General features: G+C 44.0%; 1 protein-coding gene across 2 annotated transcripts in view; it reads left to right on the plus strand.

Moving 5' to 3' along the window:
• Positions 1 to 797: 797 nt before the first annotated feature.
• LOC121580742 (protein wntless homolog) overlaps positions 798 to 19,435 on the plus strand; it is a 30,095-nt gene continuing 11,457 nt past the window's right edge. The window contains exons 1-9 of one of the 2 annotated variants that reach the window (XM_041895758.2): positions 798 to 1,063; positions 3,615 to 3,887; positions 10,899 to 11,023; positions 11,260 to 11,421; positions 11,664 to 11,800; positions 14,973 to 15,141; positions 17,847 to 17,944; positions 18,066 to 18,129; positions 19,111 to 19,254. In XM_041895758.2, the coding sequence (XP_041751692.1) occupies positions 958 to 1,063; positions 3,615 to 3,887; positions 10,899 to 11,023; positions 11,260 to 11,421; positions 11,664 to 11,800; positions 14,973 to 15,141; positions 17,847 to 17,944; positions 18,066 to 18,129; positions 19,111 to 19,254 (1,278 nt within the window). In that variant the 5' untranslated portion in view covers positions 798 to 957. The remainder of the gene's footprint in view (positions 1,064 to 3,614; positions 3,888 to 10,898; positions 11,024 to 11,259; positions 11,422 to 11,663; positions 11,801 to 14,972; positions 15,142 to 17,846; positions 17,945 to 18,065; positions 18,130 to 19,110; positions 19,255 to 19,435) is intronic. The other variant, XM_041895757.2, reaches the window with a different exon arrangement.

The following is a 19,435-nucleotide window of genomic DNA, read 5'->3' on the forward strand; positions in this document are numbered from 1 at the left end:
GGCATGTATCCTACTGTAGTAGCTAGGCCTAGGAATCCTTCAGACCTCGCAAAATCCATAGGTGTAAAGTTGGCAACAACAAAAAAACATAGCTATACTTGCACCCCAGGAGTGTCTCGGATTTACATACAGAATAATACGAAATGCTCCGAGACCAGGTTGTGCACCATTGTCACTGTAGCCTATATCTTTCTTTGACTAGGCTTCTCTTTTCACCAAGCAAAATGGGATGGGGACACAGTCAATTCGGCCTTAAACCGCTTGCCAGATACACCCACTCATTGCCCGCGCGCTGCAGCTCGCCTCCAGTACTATATAAAAAATGGATAGTCGCGTTGTAGCCAAGATCATCTTGGGCACCGCAGACAGAGATGGGATCACACTACAAAACAGTATAGTGTGCATAGACTTTAATATTTGCATAAAGGACTTGAGTCCATACTTTGCATTCAATTAATTTGGATGAAATATCTTCCTCCTACAGTCTATATTCATACATTTCATTTAGGAAACATTTTGTGGAAGCTTATCCATAAACATCACACATTAAGGCTATGGACATTTATGAACTAATAGAGTTATTAACATTTCCAAAGAAGGGAAAAATCAAGTTAAGATCAGAACAATTTTCAAGCTTCACTGAAAACATTCCTTTGCATAGCCCTGGCACAATAGGGGCTATTATTATTCGGGCATTTAATGACACGGTAACCTGCATTACGAACCTCTATTGCAATGCGGCGGCGCTCCACAGATCCTTCAGTGTAGTGTTCCGCAGGCATAGGCAGGGGTGCTATTCCGTCATGTGATTCTAGGTTTAGTCCTTCTTCCAAGTTGAATTGCAAGCAAGGCAGTGCGGGGCCAGCCTTCCTCAATCTCGGTCGCTGCAGTACTAGCTAGATGCGGTGACTTTCGTCCCGATTTCTCACTCGGTGTGATTTTCTTCAACTTTTTAAGATGGCCGGTGCAATTATTGAAAACATGAGCACCAAAAAGTTGGTGATCGTGGGAGTGATTCTGCTTTTATTCCAAGCGTTTTCTTTTATGGTCGGAGGCTTGATTGGTAAGCATGGTTTTTCCAATTGTATTCCTTTTTGTTGCAACCTTTGGCTTTGTTATGCGATATCCGCGGTTGAATAACCACGATTTATAGATTATCGAATATTCTAGGTATCAAATAATGAAAACAACTTAGTTCTTTAGACAACATCATTTTAAAGAGGATTGTATTTTTTAAAACATCTATGTTTTGTTATAAAATGGAACAGTATGGCGACTGTAGGGCTTGCCTTAGTAGCATGCTTCATCTTGTCATGTAAAAGTTTTGCCTATGTAACTATTAACAATGTAGCCTTTAACGAAGTTTTGAACTCGTCAAAGTTTTAAGAAAAAGAACGTATTCGTCTCCAACTCAATCTTTTCATCTGTGTTGACGTTGCGTGGTTTAATGTGGTCTTGAAACATTGTAAAATTTCCATTAATAATACACAAACAACTTCCCTATTTCATAAAACTTATTGTAAAGTATCGAGTTAATTCACTTTTAATTGGCAAATGAGTTTGTTTTTCCAATAATAATAACCTCTATTCCTGTAAAACACCATAGGAATTGGTGTTTATCTTGAACTTTGATTCAACACAGAATGTCTGCTCTCCTCCTTCCCCTCATTAAGTCTGCCTCCGTGGCCCCAGGCAGGCAGTCCCCCTTGCATCCCCCTCAAATCCCAAACCCCTCTCAGCATTGCATATTTCCTCTTCTCCTGCTGGTTCCATTTGCATGGCTCTACTCTCCACTGACACACACACACACACACACACACACACGCTGTCAAAATGGTGTTCTGCCTCAAGGACTACACCAGAGTTGCTGTCAGCTTTTTTCCCATGTGCCTACACACACACACACACAGATACTCCTACACAAGCTCAATGTCACAATAGTTGAGTCCTATAAGGCCTGTTGTTACAGATTCCTATCTGGTTAGTTTGTGGGAAAACTTTCTCCACTCAGTCAGTCTCCTCTCCAGAGCTGGATGGCTACTGATACAAATTAGCTTGTTTAGGACGCTCCTGCCTTAGATAGTTTTAATGAAGCCGGATGCCTTTGTATTTGCTTGGTGGCCGGGGCAAGCCAGGGTAATTGAGTAGAAAGGCGTTCATCTCCCCCTGTTATTGGACAACTCCGACACGGCATGAGGTCACTGGGCAGAGAGGCGGACGTTATTGCGGAAACACTGAGGTGGAAACTGGAGGAGCGTTGTGTGCCCGGAATCTTAGGGTCACAGGATAATTGAACTCTGAGGGGTTCCGTAGAGCTGGTTTAATTCAATTTGGTGTGTCTGTGTGCTTGTTCCTGAGTAGGCCTAAGTCCATTGTGAGGTGACACTGGCGCACCTAGCTAAGAAGACACACACACACACACACACACACACACACACACACACAGAGAGAGAGATAGTTGATGCTCTTCTCAAGATGGCCTGATTAGTTTTATGAGCGGGTGCCAAAGGCCTAGCCTCAAGGGTGCTTTTATGTTGTGGTATGTTTTTTCAGTTACTCTATTAAGAGTAAATAAATTGTCTCGACATCAGCTGGTAATGGAGACCATCTGCACAGACCAGGGCCTCGCAATCGGACATGTTTCCTTGTTTTAGCTGTTTTCGTCTGTGGATAAAACATAAAAGGTGTATGATATTTGAGCACGTAAGTAACTAATGTGAAACGGTGGATTGTTGTTGGTGTCTCAAATTACTTCCCTTTGAGCTAATCATTGATTATAGTGGCACTGATGTATTCCTAGCAGGGATTTGTTAATTACCCCTGAATTTAGGGGGATATATTGATGAAGGGAAAAGTCGCTCATGCTTTTTTGGCCATGGCTGACGTCTGGCCCTGGCCCTGAGGGTCTGACTCTTGTTCTTACCTATTACCAATACATTACAGTATTGTGTGCTGGGGCCTTTCCCGGCAGCTAGTTTCAAAGGGATTGGGCCTTGCTACAGGGTGTTCTGTCAACATGGTTAGAAATAATTGGCACTTTGTTAATGCAGGATTTGGCTAGGTCATTTTGTGGGTGAAATTTTATTTTACTGTTTTTGACAATAAACAAAAACCATAGCAAAACGTCTTCATGTATACCTACTTTGTTGAGCTTGATAGCTGTCTGACACATCTTAAACTCCAGGACAAAGCTTTGATTATGAGTTTGGAAATTGATTGTTTTTAACTTCACCTTTAGCCTAACTATGAATTCACTGAAAGTAGACACACTGTGAGGCACATACACGTTATATAATACAAAGTTGTTTCAAAATTCCACACGATTGCACTTTTCAGCACAATACTAAAAGGATACACATAGAGCATTGAAATAAGAACGCAACAAAATTGTGGAACGATGTGGTCAGCCACCAAAAATTACAATTTTAAATCCCCAAAATACCATTTACCGCTCATTTCATCAAATATATATATATTTATTTTCTACACGAAAGGTGTCATCCTCAGGACAGATGAATAGGACTACTTATGTATCTAGGGTAGCTAACACTGTAACCGGGCGGTAACCTAGCAAGCAATTACCCAGGCTAACGTCTCTTTTCCTCTCCATGTAGCTCCCAGCCCCACCACAGCGGTCCACTACCTGGCCACCAAATGTGTGGATACGGTCAAACACCACCAGAGCACCAAATGGTTCATGCCCTGGGGCCCTAACCAGTGCGACAAGATCCGGGACTTTGACGAGGCCATGGCCAAGAAGATTGAGGCCAACAACATTGTGTTTGCCGTCCATATCCCCCTGCCCAACAAGGAGATGAGCCCCTGGTTCCAGTTTATGCTGGTCATCCTACAGTTTGACATTGCTTTCAAGATGTACAACCAGATAGGTGAGCGACAGTTCTTGTTAGGATTCATTGTGTATCAATTGTGTTATTTCAGGAGTCCGTGACATTTTTACCTTGTTGATCTTTGTCTGTTTTTGTGTGTTTGTGTTGTCTGTCTGTTGTCTTTGTATATTGTCTGGCAGTCTTTCTGTCAGTCTTTGTCTGGTTTGTCTGTCTGTGTTGTATCATGACTCATGAGGACTCACCAGTCCATGCAGCTCTATGACCTCTGAAGTGTGTGTCCTTTATCTTTTACACTCTCTGTGGATCCAATTCTAAAGTATTCAGATGTGTCTATAGATACTGTTGATATTAGTGTCCCTCTACGTCACCTCAGGCTGTTGCCTGCTTTTGTCCCATGAGCCTCCAGAGGAATGTGCCTTTTCTCTCCCCAGTAGATTGGATTTCTCTCACGCTGAGAGGAAGGCCTAACGATGACGGATGTGCTGGTTCTCCCTAGTGATACAAGCCTCAGAGATCCATGTCAGAGGCTAATAGTCTCTATAGAACAGGTAGTTGGGGGAGGCTCGAACTGTGGTGGGCTGTCTCAATTTGGAAGCTGATAGCTTTGGAATTCCCTAGTATGCAGTGGAATAACACTGCTGGGCAAATATGTCACATTTTCTCCTGGCTATCCACAAGACGAATTGTAACATGGTATATGGTACGTCACTCAGTGAGGGTTAGGGATGAGTGTCTCCCTCTCCATTGTAGAGGTCAATGTAACATTTGAAAACAAACACAAAAGCCCTGAAATATTGAGTTATTTTCAGCAGCAGGTGTTTGCTCAATTAACTTGTGCCTGATCTGATGAAGGCTAGTTTTTCCCCCATCCCTTTGCTCATCAAAGCAGACATCCCGCACCTCCCTGTATCCTCTTAACATTCTTTTACGTTCAGATCAGGAATGGTTGGCCACGTCCTTATCTGAACATGGTATAAGTCAGATCTGTGCCCAATTCCAATCTGAACCCAATGGTACTATACATGGGAAAAGGTCACCATCTTTCTTACATCAATCCAGTCTGTTCTTCCAGATCTACCTGAAAATATTAGGTGTAGGGATGAGGGTTTGATTTGGAAGTGTGCACAGTTCTCACATTCAGAGAAGGATTAAGACTAGGCAACCCTCGTCTGGCCTGGGATAAAGGGAAGGGTAGTATGGAATGTTGGGCTTGCTTCTCCCTTCTGTAGCACTGTAGCGAGTGAAATGTCTCTTGAGTGTGTGGTTGGTAAGAAGGAGGCGGCACTGACTGGGCAGATCGTCGCTTTGCGCTGCGCCAGGTCTGGGGCTGTGAAAGAAGGGATTAGAGGTATAATGAAGAGGTCTAATGAAGGGGGATTGGTGGGCTGGGCCGGCCTGGGAATGTGATCAGAACACTCTTTTAAGCTCCAGGAGCCATTTGGATGGAGGGAGGCAGAGCCCAACTTCTTCTTATGTTGTGTAACAGATTTCATAGCTGGCTTAGCAGCGGTTGTACAGCAGGGATCATCAACTACATTCAGCCGCGGGCCGTATTTTTTTGTTGTTGAGTGGATGGTCAGGGGGCCGGAACATAATTACAAATAATTTGTCGACTGCAAATTGACCACAAGAAGCACAAACTGATATAACTTTTGACTAAAACATAATAATTTCAAACCTTGCTTACATTTTGTGTATGATCACACATATCTCTCTATTATGCGTGGGAGTAGTTTGGAACAGATTTTCTAAATGAAAATCAAATGGAGATGATTTGCTGGTGTTATGTCCAACAATAAAAACTTGTCTTTTTTGTTCAGAGAACTTGGGTTGGCCAAATAAAATCCCCTGTGGGCCTCCAGTTGGGGAACTGTGTAACTTCCTCCTCTCACCAAAGATATGTTGCGAAGTACGCTTGTGAGCAGTGAAGTTGCATTTTACTACGACAAAACATACATTTTATATTTTCTATCTTGTTTGAGTGAGGTTTATACGGTTTATTCCCATATAAACCAAGTCCTGTTTCAGTGTATACTCGTCAATGTGTCGAGTCGTAAAAAAGAAATAAGTTCCTGTCCCAAGCATGAAATTGTTGGGGTTGTTTACAGCTTGCGCTTCCAGATTAGTCTGTGATTCACCACTCCGTCCCAGAATTCCACCCACACAGATGCTGTGGAATGGGACTGTTATCCACCCCACTCTGAGCCACTGGGGCAGCCGGGGCCGGGCAGACTACCTCTGATCATTTGCCAGCAGTGTTAATGTGCCTGGCCGCGGGCCCTGAGGCAAGGGCCTAATGATCACCTTGATGCCAACAGCTGCCAATGACCGAGCCGCGGAGGAGAGCTAGACATCCGGCACGAAAATGGCAAGCAGCTGCATATCAAACGACATATTCAACTTCAGTGCTGAAACGTGTAGCTGTAATGTAACCGATCACAAATCAAATCCAGGTTGTCCTTGCAACTCAAGATCATATTAGCTCGCTGAACTCTAGGTCTCTTTTTGGTCTCAACAGAGGTCAGATAGTCTCAGGCAGGAATACTCTTCATGCGAGTCTAGCTCTGCAAACAACCACTGTTACATTAACAAGGAGTGGAGCGCTAGTTTGTTCAAGGAAGAGGATTTCCAGCAGTCTATTGGCAGCTCTAGGTTGAGGAGTTCCAGCAGTCTATTGACAGCTCTAGGTTGAGGAGTTCCAGCAGTCTATTGACAGAGCTCTAGGTTGAGGAGTTCCAGCAGTCTATTGGCAGCTCTAGGTTGAGGAGTTCCAGCAGTCTATTGACAGCTCTAGGTTGAGGAGTTCCAGCAGTCTATTGACAGAGCTCTAGGTTGAGGAGTTCCAGCAGTCTATTGACAGCTCTAGGTTGAGGAGTTCCAGCAGTCTATTGACAGCTCTAGGTTGAGGAGTTCCAGCAGTCTATTGACAGCTCTAGGTTGAGGAGTTCCAGCAGTCTATTGGCAGCTCTAGGTTGAGGAGTTCCAGCAGTCTATTGACAGCTCTAGGTTGAGGAGTTCCAGCAGTCTATTGACAGCTCTAGGTTGAGGGAGTTCCAGCAGTCTATTGACAGCTCTAGGTTGAGGGAGTTCCAGCAGTCTATTGACAGCTCTAGGTTGAGGAGTTCCAGCCAGTCTATTGACAGCTCTAGGTTGAGGAGTTCCAGCCAGTCTATTGACAGCTCTAGGTTGAGGAGTTCCAGCAGTCTATTGACAGCTCTAGGTTGAGGAGTTCCAGCAGTCTATTGACAGCTCTAGGTTGAGGAGTTCCAGCAGTCTATTGACAGCTCTAGGTTGAGGAGTTCCAGCAGTCTATTGACAGCTCTAGGTTGAGGAGTTCCAGCAGTCTATTGACAGCGCTCTAGGTTATTACTTTCTCACGGCATCCAAATCTCTCTGGCTGACAGGTAAGCAAAGAAGCAGAGCTCTCAGTGTCTGACAAAATGGCCTCTGTCTATAACTCAACCAGAACCACTTTCTTTAGACAGTACCATGCCAAAGGGTTAGACAGTACCATGTCAAAGGGTTAGACAGTACCATGCCAAAGGGTTAGACAGTACCATGCCAAAGGGTTAGACAGTACCATGCCAAAGGGTTAGACAGTACCATGCCAAAGGGTTAGACAGTACCATGCCAAAGGGTTAGACAGTACCATGCCAAAGGTAAGGGGATTCTACTCCTCAGTCATATGACTATTGCGGAATGTATAAAGAAGCCCCCCAACAGCACCTTGGCCACTTGGTGTTATAAAGCTGGTCCCTGAGATGAATTGACCCCCTTTCTTCCTCCCCCACCCCACTCTACCCCGGCTCCAATCACCCCTGGCAGGGGTCCAGCAATAACACAGCTGTTGAGAAGGCTTAGTCACTGTGGCGATGGGCGCTGGACTGGGGTGGAATGTTTGTGTGCGGTAAGCTGACATTCAGGATCTTTGGTAGTGTTCGCTTGAGAGGGGAGGGATAGAGGGGTTCGGGGAGACGGTAGAGGAGAGAGGACTGCCAATAACCCCCCCCTCTTTTCCTCTCTTCCCCCTCTCCCGGTCAGGCCACCGGGTTTCTTTCAGTGCTCTCCAGCTTGTTTCATAACTGCACAAGAGTCTGTTTGGAAGGGGGAAATACAGAACACTTTGCCTTTGCAATGTGATCTAAAGCCTGTCTTGGCATGCTCACTCCCATTTTGTTTCTTAAAGCACTTAAAACGAGGTTCAGCTCTGAAAGGTTTCACCTTCAAGTCAGGCCTATAGTATCATTACCCACTGTGTAGTAGTAGACTGAACTCAAGGCCTTAGGTACATGTACGTAAAATAGCTTTAAGCTACAGGGAAATGTTTCAGATCATTGATCATCCTTGGACTATTTTTGGATCAACATGGCATGCAGTTGAGAGGTTTTGGTGCATCTGTTCTGATAGTGTTTTTGATGACATGGTTTCTTTCTTTCCTACATACTTTGAAGGTTGAAGGGATAGTTCACCCCAACTTGAAAGTTTCTCCAACGTTTTCATACCTCAAACGATCAAATTAGTCACATTTAAGGACATAAAATGGAGTGGCTACGGATATGGAGTTTCTGTATCCCAATTTCCTAAGGCAAAAAATATATGGATATTTCTGCGCATGTGCAGGATATTTCTTTTTTACGTAGTTGAGTACCCACTCCGCTGCCTACGTAGCGGCTGCTGAGTGCTCCGCTGCCGCTCCCCCCTCCTTGATCGCCTCTGGTCACTGGTGTAGCTTACAAACTTAATGTCGTCCACAAAACTGTTATAACATGCCTTGGTAATCATAAGCGCGATTTCATGTCCTTTTTTTGCAGGAGGGTAGTAGGCTATTTACATATTTTACACAATATGCATTATCAACTTGATCGTACAAACTTTGTCAGTATTTCAAACATAAGCAAGACACAAACAGGTAGTCTAGCCAATTTCATGTTATTCTTAGCTGCTGAGGTAAATGCAGCTATTTACTCTCTCCAAGATATCACTATATGGCAGAAATATGGAACTTGCCCATTGTCAGATATTTTAAATTTTTTTATCGATCTGGATACATGCCCGGCTGCCTAGAACGTTCGGCTGCCCAGAGGTGGAACGCAGCAAGACAATTAGTGATTGAATGTTCTTTTTCTTTCATCATCATTGCAAACATTGGCTATGCTGCACAGGAGGCAGACAGGCAGTCAACTGCAATCTACATGACAACAGACAGACCGAGAAGGTTGTAGCCTTCGTATACATGTTTTGGAATGTTCATTCAAATTGCCTCAGGCTTTTTATTTCAGCTGTTGAGAAATATGAGGCAGAGACATAGGCTACGTCATCATGGTTCAGAAGAGGTTGTACGGCCACTGCATGGTCAATCCAACATCTGCAGTGGCCGTACAGCATTTACTGTGATAAGGCCACTGCAGAATTAAGGGGATTCATACTTCTTGCGCTACACATTGAAGAGCTGTTGTGAAGGAAGTTGTAATTGAGTTTGTGTTTATACAGGACCTCATGAAAATGTTGGTTGACGGTAGGTGCACGGCGATGCGGTACGGAGCTCGCCTTTGGTGGCTCCGCAATTGCGTCACACCTTCTGTACGGAGCCTCCAGATCACATTACCTGAGCAAGCATTAATTGGCTTTGAAGAGCGAAACGTGAAGGGAGGCGGAGTATGACCAGCAGCTACGTTAGTAAAACTAATGTGTGCGTAAAATAACAAAAGTGCAGAACGTGATCCAGATCCATAGCTTTAAGGAAGGGGTTTCCGGAGGTGTGGGCAGGGGCAGGGCGAAAGCTCTCTATCTGTAGGCACAGCCCTTTTTGTGGGTTGAACTATCCCTTTCATCAGCCCAATGAGCCCAGTGTCACATTTGTAGCCTTTGGAGTAGTTTAGACTTGCACTCTTTGTCTTTAATGGATGTTGATGCATATGCGTGGGAAATGATAACATTTCATTCACACTAAGTGAAAGCAAATGATGTGTCGGGTGATTTGACAGCCTTAAAATTACCCAGTGTTGCTCTTATCAGATCTTATGTTTAGCAGAGATATGCATCCTTTTCACAGGTCCAGACGTTGCTCCCTCTCTGGCCTCTTCCTACCCCTTATCATGACTCCAGTTCCATTGCATTCCATTGGGTCATTCCACATAGCTATATGCTGCCTGAGGCAAATGTCCCGACGCTGCCCGACTCTAACCAAATGCTCTGTTTAAATGCAAATATGCCTCGCAACGCTATATGGTTTGGGAAACATTTAGAACTTAACTTTTCTATAAGCGAGAAATTATTATTCTAATACAAAATATACACTTACTGTACCCAGTTTAGCAAAGTTGCATCCGGCTGTATTTTGAGAAACTCATGCGATCCAGCCGTAAATGTGGAATGGAATGGTCCAATGGAAATGCGAGCACAAGGTGAGAGTATGTGTCCTACCTCGGCTGGAGGCAGTGTGTGAAAAGAGTCGGGTGCTACTTTGCTAAACTGTGTATTGTAAGTGTATCTTTTGTATTTGAAAGATTAGTTCTCGCTGGTATGAAAGTTAAAATCCAAATGTTTCCAAAACCGTATCGCAAGCGAGGATTGTTAATGTTTCTAAACTTTAAAACCGAGCGTGGGGATTGTAGTTCACATGGAGCCAGCTGCAATCCATATGTTCAGCTGAAAAGCCAAAAGCTGATAAGCCAAGACGGGGACCGTTGTAAGCCCCCTTGGGCCCCCTTTGGTCAATTGAGAGCTAGCCTCTTACCAAAAAGACTGTCTCTCTGTCATCAGAGACTTATTTCATCCCAGTCATCGCTGGTTTACACAGATGTATTGATGTCAAAGCTACAAATTTAAGTTGAGCAGGTGTAAATGGAGAATTTAATTAATTGCAAATTCCCCCTTAAATGCTGATCTGCTTGTTCAGACCTGCATAGATCAAAAACAGGATAGATGTGTCATTGTAATGAAGTCTCCATAACTGGTATCTATATAAAGTTTGGTAGTTGGTCAATTTGTGAACCTTTTGAACATTCAGATCACCCTAAAGTGTGATATGTTGACATTTCCCCCCTACAGAGGATGGAGCATTGGCCACCATCGACGTGGGTTTGGCCTACAGGGATGACACGCTCAGCGAGTGGACAGAGATGGCCCACTCCATAGAACAGAGGAAGCTCAGCTGCAACTTCACCACCACCAAGGTAAACACTTTGTGGAGTGCTCAACACTTCCAGTCCTCAATATCTGTTGTGCTACTGGCTTTTGTTTAATTTTGCCATCTGATTGCTCACACTTGATTTTTCAGGTATTAATCAGTCTCTCAAAGTCCCATCGTTTCAGCTCATCAGATTTATTTTTGTGTAAAAGAAGAAATCCATATAAGTTGAGTTGTTGTCCAATTGGATATCTCTTACCGTTATCTTCTTGTGTCCTGTAGACGTATGAGAATGAGGGCCGCTACTATGAGTGTGACCTGCTGCCCTTCATGGAGCTGGGCAACGTGGCCCACAAGTACTACCTGCTCAACATCCGCCTGCCCGTCAGCGAACGCAAGAAGATCAACGTGGGCATCGGTGAGATCAAGGACATCCGCCTAGTGGTGAGCATTCTCTACCACACATCTCTTCCATATCGCCCCGTCTCCTCTCAGTTGGGAGAGACTATAATATATCCTTGATTATCAAATATTCTTTACTATCGAGGCTTCACACGCCCAAAGTGTGAAAATACTTTGGTTCGGCTTTTGATTTTGTCCAAACTGATCGTCAAAATGGCAAAACAAGATGTTGAGATGAACTGTGTGAAAGACTGTGGCTAACGTTTAATTTCCTATCCTATCAGGGTATCCATCAGAACGGCGGTTTCACCAAGGTGTGGTTCGCCATGAAGACCTTCCTCACACCCAGCATCCTCATCATCATGGTGTGGTACTGGAGACGCATCACCCTGATGACACGACCCCCTGTGCTGTTGGAAAAGTAAGGCGGCCATATTGTTTATTGTACTGTAAACGGGATGTTTCTTTGTTCTATATTCAAATTTGGCGTCAAAACAGAGTTCAGTCATCCATTGACATTGGTTGCTTTGTGCGCTGGCGCACCATGTAGATTGTGTGAATCAAGAATGTATCTCTAATCCAAAATGCATGGATGTCCTTGTCCTAGCTATACACACAAGTCAAACCTTCAGCCAGGGTAAAACCCAGTAACCCCAGTGGATACCAGTTAGGCCTAGTGCTTATGGTAACATTAGTACAGGAAGAGACATGTCATTAGATTAACTATGGATGAACTGTGCATCTAGGTCAGATCTTCTCAGTGCGCCGTGTCCTGGGTCCGTATTCACAAAGCATCTCAGAGTAGGATTGCTGGTCTAGGATCAGCTCCCCTTTGTGCATGCACTCGTATTCACCATGATCTAAAAGGCTAAACTGATCCTAGAGCAGCAGCTACACTGTTTAATAAAAATTTGAACCAAATGTAGCTTTTTCTAGCTAAAATGATAACTAACACCAGATTGCAATGATGTACCAATGTAGTGTAGAATGATACCCTGTGCAGGGAGCTAAAGGTTCAGTTTAGTTTACCCCCTGCAGTGAGGGGAGAGCGTATCAGTATGTCTCTGCGTTCAACACCACAGGAACGTTCGTTGAGGCGTAAAGCGTGTAACACAGTCTTCTAGCACACAACTAACACGTCCACCTCAATCTTTCCTCACTCTCTCCATCTTGTCCTTGGTCTTCGGCTCAGAGCCCTCATTCCCAAATGGCCGCAGAGTTCTCAGGAAATGGCACTCGAACTCTATTTGTGGAGAGGAGATAAAAAATGTTCATGCTGTAAAAGCTTTGGTGAAGCCGTCATGCTATTCCTTAGAGGTGTTGAGATGGAAGTCTTATCGGATAACTTTTATTTTAGAACTAACAAGAGATGTAATGGGGAAATGCCTCTCATAGGTACTTAGGCTCCCTGCTGTCTCTGATGGTGGGATTCGTGGGAACTGGGCCAATGTTACATTATTGTCTATGTAAGAAAAGTCAGTTGACTGAATGAGCAAGGTGGTTGACACCAGATTTGTTAAAAGCACTTGAATGTTTGTGTAGTGGATTATTTAGGTTTTTGTGCTCAAGACCTTTGAAAAACAAAACAACTCGATGACCACCATGCCTCAGGATACGGTTCTCTTTCCAAACCGAAAGTACATTGTCATTATCAGTATTTAACACAATTAATTGCTGGTGGACTACTTGGAAAGGTTTCCTGGAAAAATATAAAGTACTTGAAGAATCAATTTATCTATGCCTGAAGTCTGTTTCCACTAAAGCTATATTTTATTCTGTTTAGTTTAGTTATTAAAAGAGAACTGTATCCTAAGGCGTGGTGGTCATCGTGTTGTATTGTTTTTCAAAGTACTTGAGCACAAAAAACTAATAATTTACTACACAAACATTCAAGTGTGCTGTAAGTTGAGGCCTCTCTTACGAGTTATGTAGCTAACTCTGCAGCTTGTTTAGTTTAAGTGCTCTTCTTTATATACACCTCCTCTCTCCCGACTGTATAGTCGCAGAGCGCAGGACATTCCCTGCATACCAGCCCAATGTGGTCTCACTGTTCACTCGGTAGAACATGCCGGAACGGTTCTCGCTGCCGACTCTTCTGGAATGTGATTAATGTTTTTAGAGTCAATTGCAAACCCTCATCCACACACACACACACACAATTCCCCCACTCTCAGCCCGCACTGCACCCCCCTTCCCGCTCCCTGTATTACACCCCCCTCTCTATCCCTCACCCGCTCCCTGTATTACACCCCCCTCTCTATCCCTCACCCGCTCCCTGTATTACACCCCCCTCTCTATCCCTCACCCGCTCCCTGCATTACACCCCCCTCTCTATCCCTCACCCACTCCCCTGCCTTCCTCCCATCCTCTTTGTGATTATCCTTTCATCTTGTCCCAGCATGTAAGGACTTGCAGCCATTGAACAGAGAAGCCTTATTAGGTTGATATTTATTTATTTTACCCGCAGTGATTTATCAAAGCCAGCAGTGTGGTCCAGTGGTCAGGGAGGTGGAGTCTCCCCAGTTGTTATGGAGGTGGACTATGGAGTCTCCCCAGTGGCTATGGAGGTGGACTATGGAGTCTCCCCAGTGGCTATGGAGGTGGACTATGGAGTCTCCCCAGTGGCTATGGAGGTGACTATGGAGTCTCCCCAGTTGTTATGGAGGTGGACTATGGAGTCTCCCCAGTTGTTATGGAGGTGGACTATGGAGTCTCCCCAGTGGCTATGGAGGTGGACTATGGAGTCTCCCCAGTGGCTATGGAGGTGGACTATGGAGTCTCCCCAGTGGCTATGGAGGTGACTATGGAGTCTCCCCAGTTGTTATGGAGGTGGACTATGGAGTCTCCCCAGTGGCTATGGAGGTGGACTATGGAGTCTCCCCAGTGGCTATGGAGGTGGACTATGGAGTCTCCCCAGTGGCTATGGAGGTGGACTATGGAGTCTCCCTAGTGGCTATGGAGGTGGACTATGGAGTCTCCCTAGTGGCTATGGAGATGGACTATGGAGTCTCCCCAGTTGTTATGGAGGTGGACTATGGAGTCTCCCCAGTTGTTATGGAGGTGGACTATGGAGTCTCCCCAGTGGCTATGGAGGTGGACTATGGAGTCTCCCTAGTGGCTATGGAGGTGGACTATGGAGTCTCCCTAGTGGCTATGGAGGTGGGCTATGGAGTCTCCCTAGTGGCTATGGAGTCTCCCCAGTGGTTAGGTAGTTGGACTATGGAGTCTCCACAGAGAGACTCCCCCGACTATGTCTCCCTTAGCAGTCTAATGAGATGGGTCTCCCCTATGTCTGACCCCATGTTATGAGTTCTCCGGTGACATTTCTGTCCGATTTTTGTTTGGCTATGTTGAGTTGAAAGAACGTGTTAAAGTATCTGAGCCCAACCTTTTAACAATTCTGCTGATTAAAAAAAAAAAAGTAATGTCTATAGTGATTTATATTGATTGTGAGCATTATGTTAATGAAGTATGCTATTAATGACGATGATTGATATTTGTTTTTATGTTGATGATCATGTTGATCATGATGGTGGTAGTGGTGATAATAATGATTTTGATGATGATGATGGAGTTGATGATGTGTCCTCCAGGGTGATCTTTGCACTGGGCTTGTGCATGACCTTCATCAACATCCCGGTGGAGTGGTTCTCTGTGGGCTTCAACTGGACCTGGATGCTGCTGTTCGGGGACATCCGGCAGGGCATCTTCTACGCCATGCTGCTCTCCTTCTGGATCATCTTCTGTGGAGAGCACCTCATGGTCTGTCGCCTGTCTCTTCACCTTTCTTCTCACCGACTTAGTATCCATTTAGCTAATGACTTAGTATCCATCGAGCTAATTACTTAGTATCAATTGAGTTAATGCGACTTAGTTTCCATTGACTTAGTATCCATTGAATTAGTATGCATTGAATTAGTATCCATTGACTTAGTATTCATTAGTATCCATTGACTTAGTGTCCATTGACTTAGTATGAATTAGTATCCATTGAATTAGTATCCATTGACTTAGTATGACTTAGGGCTTGATTCAATCTGTAGTGCGGAAGATCACCGTTGTAGCGCGGTTGACATTCAAAGGTAATTTCCGATTGAGCTGACATATGCAGCGTTTACCGTGAATGCAGTCTACGCGAAAGTGGTAACATTGCCTATCAAATCAAATGTATTTATAAAGTTATTTTTACATCAGCAGATGTCACAAAGTGCTTATACAGAAACCCAGCCTAAAACCCCAACCAGCAAGCAATGCAGATGTAGAAGCACGGTGGCTAGGAAAAACTCCCTAGAAAGACAGGAACCAGGGAAGAAACCTAGAGTGGAACCAGGCTCTGAGGGGAGGCCAGTCCTCTTCTGGCTGTGCCGGGTGGAGATTACAGTATAAAAGTACATGGCCATTAAGGCCAGATCGTTCTTCAAGATGTTCAAACGTTCATAGATGACCAGCAGGGTCAAATACACTGAACAAAAATATAAACGCAGCATGTAAAGTGCTGGTTTCATGAGCTGAAATAAAAGATCCCAGAAATGTTACATGTGCACAAAAAGCTTATTTCTCTCAAATGTTGTGCCCAAATTTGTTTACATCTCTGTTAGTGAGCCTTTCTCCTTGACAAGACAATCCATCCCCTGACAGGTGTGGCATATCAAGAAGCTGATTAAACAGCATGATCATCATTACACAGGTGCACCTTGTGCATGAGGCAATAAAAGGCCACTCTAAAATGTACAGTTTTGTCACACAACACAATGCCACAGGAGTCTCAAGTTTTGAGGGAGGGTGCAATTGGCATGCTGACTGCAGGAATGTCCACCAGAGCTGTTGCCAGAGAATTGAATGTTCATTTCTCTACCATAATTAATCAATCAATCAAATTGATTTATAAAGCCCTTTTTACATCAGCAGATGTCACAAAGTGCTTATACAGAAAGCCGCCACCAATGTCGTTTCAGAGAATTTGGCAGTACGTCCAACCGGCCTAACAATCGCAGACCACGTGTATGGCGTCGCGTGGGCGAGCGGTTTGAATTAGTATCCATGGACTTAGTATGACTTCGTATTACTTTGTATCCATAGTCCTAAAACCTTTTATGCTGCTTAGTGTCTGGCTATCTGCTATGATAAATAAAAGTTATAGAAGGATAGGTCTGTCATGGTATTGTGACCTTTGTGGTAAACACCAAATTAGCTGTGAGTCTTTCTGGGTAAGTCTAAGAGCTTTACACACCTGGATTGTGCGACATTTGCCCATTTTATTATTTTCTAAATTCTTCAAGCTCTGTCAAGTTGGTTGTTGATCATTGCTAGACAACCATTTTTAGGTCTTGCCATAGACTTTCAAGTAGATTAAAGTCAAAACTGTAACTCGGCCACTCAGGAACATTCACTGTCTTGGTAAGTAACTCCAGTGTAGATTTGGCCTTGTGTTTTAGGTTATTGTCCTGCTGAAAGGTGAATTCATTTTCCAGTGTCTGTTAGAAAGCAGACTGAACCAGGTTTTCCTCCAGGATTTTGCCTGTGCTTAGCTCCATTCCGTTTATTTCTATCCTGAAAAACTCCCCAGTCCTGAACGATTTCAAGCATACACATAACATGATGCAGCCACCACTATGCTTGAAATATGGAGAGTGGTACACAGTAATGTGTTGTAATGGATTTTCTCCAAACATAACACTTTGTATTCAGAACAAAATGTTTTTTGCAGTGTTACGTTAGTGCCTTGTTGCAAACAGGATGCTTTGGAACATTTTTATTCTGTACAGGCTTCCTTATTTTCACTCTGTCAATTAGGTTAGTATTGTGGAATAACTACAATGTTGTTAATCCATCCTCAGTTTTCTCCTGTCACAGCCATTGAACTCTGTAACTGTTTTAAAGTCACTATTGGCCTCATGGTGAATTCCCTGAGCGGTTTCCTTCCTTCTCATCTACCAATAGGTGCCCTTTGCGAGGCATTGGAAAGTCTCCTTGGTCTTTGTGGTTGAATCTGTTTGAAATACACTGCTGGACTGAGGGACCTTACAGATAATTGTATGTGTGGGGTACAGAGATGAGGTAGTCATTCGAACATCATATTAAACACTATTATTGCCCACATGTCCATGCAACTCATTATTATTTTACCGTTGAACGTATTTAGGCTTGCCATAACAAATGGGTTGAATACTTATTGACTCAAGACATTTCAGCTTTTCATTTTTAATTCATTTGTAAAAAAATTCTAAAAACGTATTTCCACTTTGACATTGTTTTTTTTTGTGTAGGCCAGTGAAAAAAAATTGAAATGTAATCCATTTAAATGAAGGCTGTCACATAACAACATGTGGAAAAAGTCAAGGGGTGTGAATACTTTCTGATGTAGATACATGGTTTGTTTAGACCAGGATCGTTTTCTAATTTGTTTTGTCATTTCATCCCTCCTCTCTTGTCTTTCTGTTCTGTCTTTATCATTACTCCTTCCTCAGGACCAGATGGAGAGGAACCGTTTCTCAATCTACTGGAAGCAGGTGGGACCCATTGTCTTCGGCTCCTTCTGCCTCTTCATCTTCGACATGTGTGAGAGGTGAGGCTGAAACACACACACAACACAGTTCCTTCGTCACACTGTCAAAATAAAACGTATTTAAAGGTTACCGCCACAATTCTGCAGGGACCATTTCTGACATATTTGATTTTCCCACCAGGGGAGTCCAGTTGAAGAACCCTTTCTACAGTATTTGGGCTTCCGACGTGGGGACTGAGTTGGCTGTATCCTTTTGATTACTCCTTACCTTAAGTGGACAGACCAAGGGAGACTAAACTAGGGATGAATGATCCCTTGTAAGTCTGAAAAAGAATGTGTCCATGCCATTGTACTGTATATCCCCATTTTAAGCTCCCAGTGTATCCTATAATTATAATTTATCTGATCTCTCTTTCATTTCATTGTAACATAGGGACAGATTGTATGTCAATATTTGACAGAGACATACTAACATTAATCAGAGCACGCCTCCTCCATCAGTCACAGGCTGTCCCTGAGGTCCTCTCCACTGTGTTCTGTGCTGCAGTGAGGATGGAGGAATAATTCAGTGTTGCTGGCAGTGCCTACTCCTGCCTTGGGCCATCTCTCTCCTGGGTCTCCCCTCTGCCTCCTCACTGTGTGTGGAGGAGAGCTGCAGTAGGGAAACCCACAGGCCTAGTTGATGCAAGATTCATCAGTACACCCCTCCCCCCCCCCCCCCATCAATAACTTGTGGCAGCAAGAGTCTCTTGGTGCATCTCGCTCTCTCCTTCACTCTTGCTCTCTCCCTCTAGCATTCCCTCTTTCTCTCCCACTCTCTTTCTTTCTTGCTCACTCTCCAGTCCAGTGGAAGAAGAAAGCCCTGTGAAAAGACAGCCATCTCTATCAAGCCTGGAAGTAGAACATGGCATATTCACTAGCTTTTAGAACCTTTCAGCCGAGGAGGTTTCTATTTTTTTCTACTTAGTGTTCCTAGAATTAAGCTGTCCGAAGCCAGCCATTGGTTTCTATCAGTCTGTTGGAAAATGTACGTTGAGCTAAGGCTGGGCGTCCATATCTAAAGTAAGGGCAGCGATTCCCAAATGATGGCGCTTCAGTTATGTTCGGTCCTGTTTCTCTGTTACAGTTAGTCTTTCAGTTTGTTGAGTAATATCGTAACGATTTATTAAGCTATGCTCTATTAGCATCACCATGCTAGTTCCCTCCTTGACTGAGGTTGATAACAGATGGCGTTCATCATCGTGGCGGGGATCTGTGCCTGTCTGTACTTCCTCTTCCTGTGCTTCATGGTGTTCCAAGTGTTCCGCAACATCAGTGGGAAGAGGTCCTCCCTGCCCGCCATGTCCAAGGCAAGACGCCTACACTATGAGGTGTGTGTCTGTTTTTGTGTGTATACATTTGTGCACCTAAAAGTGCGTTTTTATACATATATTTGTTGTGTTTTTTCTGCCTGTCTAAATTTGTGTGCGTGTGTACCGGGTGTATCTAAATATGTGTCTTCTCAATAAATTTCACGTGTGTGTTTCCTTTTTCATGGAAAGTAATAGTAAC

Source organism: Coregonus clupeaformis, chromosome 14 (assembly GCF_020615455.1).
Source record: "Coregonus clupeaformis isolate EN_2021a chromosome 14, ASM2061545v1, whole genome shotgun sequence".
Classification (NCBI taxonomy): domain Eukaryota; kingdom Metazoa; phylum Chordata; class Actinopteri; order Salmoniformes; family Salmonidae; genus Coregonus; species Coregonus clupeaformis.